The sequence below is a fragment of the Rhincodon typus genome, unplaced genomic scaffold (assembly GCF_021869965.1).
Source record: "Rhincodon typus isolate 14 unplaced genomic scaffold, sRhiTyp1.1 hic_rhity00001735, whole genome shotgun sequence".
Classification (NCBI taxonomy): Eukaryota; Metazoa; Chordata; class Chondrichthyes; order Orectolobiformes; family Rhincodontidae; genus Rhincodon; species Rhincodon typus.
The window spans coordinates 8,231-13,001 of record NW_025967373.1 but is presented as its reverse complement, the minus strand read 5'-3'; the positions used below and the strand labels follow the sequence as shown (position 1 = coordinate 13,001).

The window sequence follows — 4,771 nt, the reverse complement described above, 5'->3', positions numbered from 1 at the left end:
TCATCCAGCCCTGCACCTTGTCATCTCAGATGCAGGAGTTCCTCAGGGTGGTGTCCCAGGGAGCCATCTTCAGCTGCTTTATCAATGATCTTCCCTTTGTGCAATCATTATCAAACTTTCCTACATTCAGCACCATTCATGACTCCTTCGATACTGAAGCAGTCCATGGCCAAAATCAGCAAGACCTTGACAATATCCAAGCTTCAATTTGACAAGTGGCAAATAACATTCTTGCCACACAAGTACCAGGTGATGACCATCACCAATCTGACTGAGTACAGCCCAGCATTACAAGCTCTACAGTAGTTTGATGCCATCCAAGACAAAGCATTCCACATGATTGGTACCATATCCGCAAACATTTACTCCCTCCACCACCAACTCACAGCAGCAGCTATGTGTACCATTTATAAGATGCAATGCAGGAATTCATTAAGGCACCTTATATCACCTTCCAAACCAATATGCACTACAATGCAGAAGGGCAGCAGAAAAACATGGGGACACCCTCACCTGCAAGTTCTATTCCATGCCACTTTCTGACCTGACTTGCAACTGGAAGCCCATTCTATCATGGTCACTCAGTAAAAAAAATCCTGGAGCTCCCTCCTTAACAGGATTGTGGGTGCTTCAGGACTGCTGTGGTTCAAGACATTAGCTCAGCGCCTCAAGGCTAGTTAGGGATGCCTAATAAATTCTGGCCTTGCCATTGAAGCCTATATTCCCCTGAATTAATAGAAAAAACATAAACAGCAATTCAGCAGTTGGAAGTATGGAGTGTCATTTCTTCAGATAATGAATTGTTGAAAATTTTCATGTCCAATTTAAAATTTCTTTTTCTCTATAAGATCGTCTATATGATGTTGCCTGGGTCAGAGAGCTTTACTTATGAAGAGAGATTGAATAGACTGGGGCTGTTTTCCTTGGAGCAGAGGAGACTGAGGGGGGACAAGATTGAGATGTTTAAATTGGGGGACACAAGGTGAATAGGAAGAAGCTTTTGCCCTTGGTGGAGGGATCAGTGACCAGAGAGCATAGATGTAAGATAAGCGACAGGAGGTTTAGAGGGGATGTGAGGAAACATTTTTGCACCCACAGGTGAAAATCTGGAACTCACTGGTTGTAACAGTGGTAGAGACAGAAACTCTCAATATTTAAATATTTAGATGTATACTTCTGATGCCTTATATGCCTAGGTAATGGGCCAAATACTGGGAAATAGGGTTAGAATAATTAAATGTGATAACAAGGTGTAGAGCTGGATGAACACAGCAGGCCAAGCAGCATCAGAGGAGCAGGAAAGCTGACGTTTCGGGTCTTGACCCTTCTTTCCCACTATCTCTGAAAAGCATTGGCAGTTCCCATTATCTCTTAGAATAATTAAATGGTTGTTTTTGACTAGCGCAGATTCATTGGGCTATAGGTTTTTTTTGTGCTGTAGACGGTTATGATCTACCACCTGACTAGATGTTCAGTTCACACTATTTGATACTCCTTCCCAGTCGTCATCCTTGATTTTCAATCGATCAACCTCGTTAGTTATAGAAGGTACAATATTTATCCCGTTGTCCTTGACACACTATTACCAGCTTGCACGTCCAACAACTTGCAGGGCAAAGGTTTTGAGCTGACTAGTGGAGACAAAATTCTAACCAACTGGGCATCCTACAAGATTCCCTCCTCCAGCTGATACCAACCCATTATAATTACTGCTGTTAACTGGTTTTCAATTTAATTAAAAGTAAGATTTTTTAAAATTACTTGGGAAAGATTTAAATGAGGCCTTACAGTTATTCCACAGCTAAGTTTTCAAAGCAGGCTTTATTTGACCATTTCAGTATTATGAACCTGCCTGAAAACTTGATGCAACTTTTGAATGTAAATGTGCTTACAAACCTCCAGTTCTCCTTAATGGTTTGAGCTTGAAATCAGTATATCTATTCCGATACCTTGTACAGTGTGTATCCTTGTTGGGGTGGTGGTAGAAAGATCATCATCGGTGTGAGGGGATTATAACATGCGAATTAAGTTGATCGTGAATGAATTAATTAAATTCTGAGCCAGAAATGGGAATATAATTTTCAAAAATAACTTTTGATATCTCACTTTATATCACAAGACTGCAGAATTCATGGATCAGATTAATTGCTTTAATCCCTGGTGCTAAGTAAAAATTGGAATGTGGTTAATTGGAATTCTTTATGAAAAGTAATGAGACTGATATGATACATTTCTATTGATACGTGTATTGCCTATATAAACCAATTCGAAGTCACATCTTGTTTTATGATTCTATTTTTCAAACTGAGTTTACAATCTCTAAATAGCAGAAAGTATTGATTTGAAAGGGAGTAGAAAAGCCATATAGTTCAGAGGTTTACCATTTAAGCAGCTGGTAATGATGAAATTGGAGATCCTTCAAAGGAGACCGCTGGGAAGGGTGCTTGCACATCCAAATTCAGAGGGAAAAAAAAGTTCAAGCATTACTGTTCTTTCTGTTGGTGAAAATAAGACTAAGTCACGGGAAAGTAAATTTTCAGTCTCCATATCTTTGTCCCAAAGTTCACAACATCTCCAGCGTCAAGCTGCCTGGGATGTTCATGTTTGTATTTCATGTAAATGAGGCCCAAGGCTCCATATTTAGTATAACATGGACCAACTTAATCAGGGTGCATGGATTATTGTTTGTATGAATGTGAATGAATTTCTAGGCTAAAATGTGGAATCACAAGGAAAGAAACAAAATAGACATTATGCAACATGCCAGTGCCTTGAGTGGACTGTGACTTTGAATATTCAAGTACCATGTATTGGTAATAGTTTAAGAATAGACTTTTGGAGTATCGCAATCAATTCTGGTCTCCCTCCTACAGGAAGGATATTGTGAGACTAGAAAAGGTTCAGAAAAGATTTATGAGGATGTTGCCAGGGTTGGAGGGTTTGAGCTGTAGGAAAAAACACTGAGTAGACTGGGGCTATTTTCCCTGGGGCGTCAGTGGCTGAGGGGTAGGATATCTGGTCAGCATGGACAAGTTGGACCAAAGGGTCTGTTTTGGTGCTGTATATCTCTATGACTATAACTTTACAATACTTATTGCAAGCTATAAATTTAAAGCAATGAAACATTCCAAGGTGTGTCACAGGAGTGCTATAAAGCAAAGTATGATGCTGAGTCACTAAAGGAAATGACCAAAAGCTTGATCAAAGAGATTTTAAGAAGTGTCTTAAAGGAGGCAAGAAAGGTAGAGTTTGACAAATGTAGGGAAGAATTTCCACAAATTTTGATCCCTGGGAAGAAAGGCATGGCTACTTGTAGTGGAGCAGCTATGATTGGGGAGCGTAAGAGGTGACAATTAGATGGCAGGTATATGTCAGATTGTTGTTGGTTTGGAAATTGCAGATATAGGGGAGAGGCAAGCCAATAGATGAAGTACTTTTTTGCTGGAAAACAACTGTGGAAGTAGGAATTCCTCAACAGAAAAATAAAACCTATTTAGATATCAATAAATTCTCACTTTCATGAGTAGCAGTTTTCTTATAACATTCTCTTTCAACTAACTCCTTAGAAAATTTTATTGTGATGAATTTTTAAAAACTGTAAAATGTGCTGTTCACAATTCTGATTTGTATAAATATAAATCCTGCTGTTTCTAAAACAGATATACTCATTGGACATAAATAATCCTCAAGATTGTTGGAAGAAATTCTGTTTGAATCGCACATTAGGATTTATACTGCTTTCTGGAATTGTATTTGGAAACCTGTGGAAAAGAAAGAAGACTACTCACAATAGTGAAAAGGTGCAGCATGGGCTATAATTATTGACCAGCTTCTAAATTAGAAATCAAAATAATGCAATAAAGCTTAAAGGTACCATGTCCATATTGTACCTTTATTGTTATTAAACAATTTTTTGTATTTTTCTCTTGGACAACTAAGTTATTTTAAGTACAATATTGAATCATTCAGTTATTAGAAGACAAAATATTCTTGTAGTATCTTGTAGCTTTACCCAGATATTTGTTATGTTCAACTTAAACAAACACTCTCGTAAGCACACACTTGCTAGACGTTAGAATGTAACTAATACAAAGAACATGTAGTAAAGTAGCAATACCCATAGGTGACACAAATTACTGGAAATACTACACAGTCCTATCATCAATTAGCCTTCAGGTCAGAAAAGGATAAAAGCTCTTAGCAAATTATAAAAATGTAACAAACAGTAATGAAATTAGCTAACAGCCTGTATCATCTTTAATGTGTGCTCCCTCCTAACATACAAAGAATACAGAATGTGAAAGGAGTTAGATATAGGGCTACTAAAGAATAACCAAGGAAGAACTTGTGCACATAGTAGAAATATTGAACAACTTTATTGGGACAGTTTTTTTTAACAAAAGCTTACAGAGTAGGCACTATGGATGAGAATAAAAAAAAATTTAAAGGGTGAAAATAACTGACAAACTAGACAACCTAAAAAAAAACTTGGGTCTTATATGCTTCTATGTACATGGGAATATTAGGGAGGAGATGACAGGCAAAAGTTTATCTAGATACAAAAGTTTCAAGGCACAGGAGTGGTGTCAGACTATTTGGCACAATGAAGATTTTCCTATCCAAAGAGTGCTAGCCATTAAACCTGGAAACTGTAACCTGTTTACTGTCAGCATTAAGAAAGAAATGGGAATTTGTGTTAAAAGGGATAGTGCATCTAGAGATAGCCTTCAATCAACATTACTAGAATAGATTATCTGGACATTATCAAATT

The 4,771-nt window shown here is 37.6% G+C and overlaps 1 protein-coding gene across 1 annotated transcript in view; it reads left to right on the top strand.

Moving 5' to 3' along the window:
• Positions 1-3,918, top strand: part of LOC109913135 (coenzyme Q2 4-hydroxybenzoate polyprenyltransferase) — a 12,192-nt gene extending 8,274 nt beyond the window's left edge. Inside the window, exon 5 of the mRNA XM_048592742.1 lies at positions 3,660-3,918. Coding sequence (XP_048448699.1) covers positions 3,660-3,818 — 159 coding nt within the window. The 3' untranslated portion in view covers positions 3,819-3,918. The remainder of the gene's footprint in view (positions 1-3,659) is intronic.
• Positions 3,919-4,771: the final 853 nt, after the last annotated feature.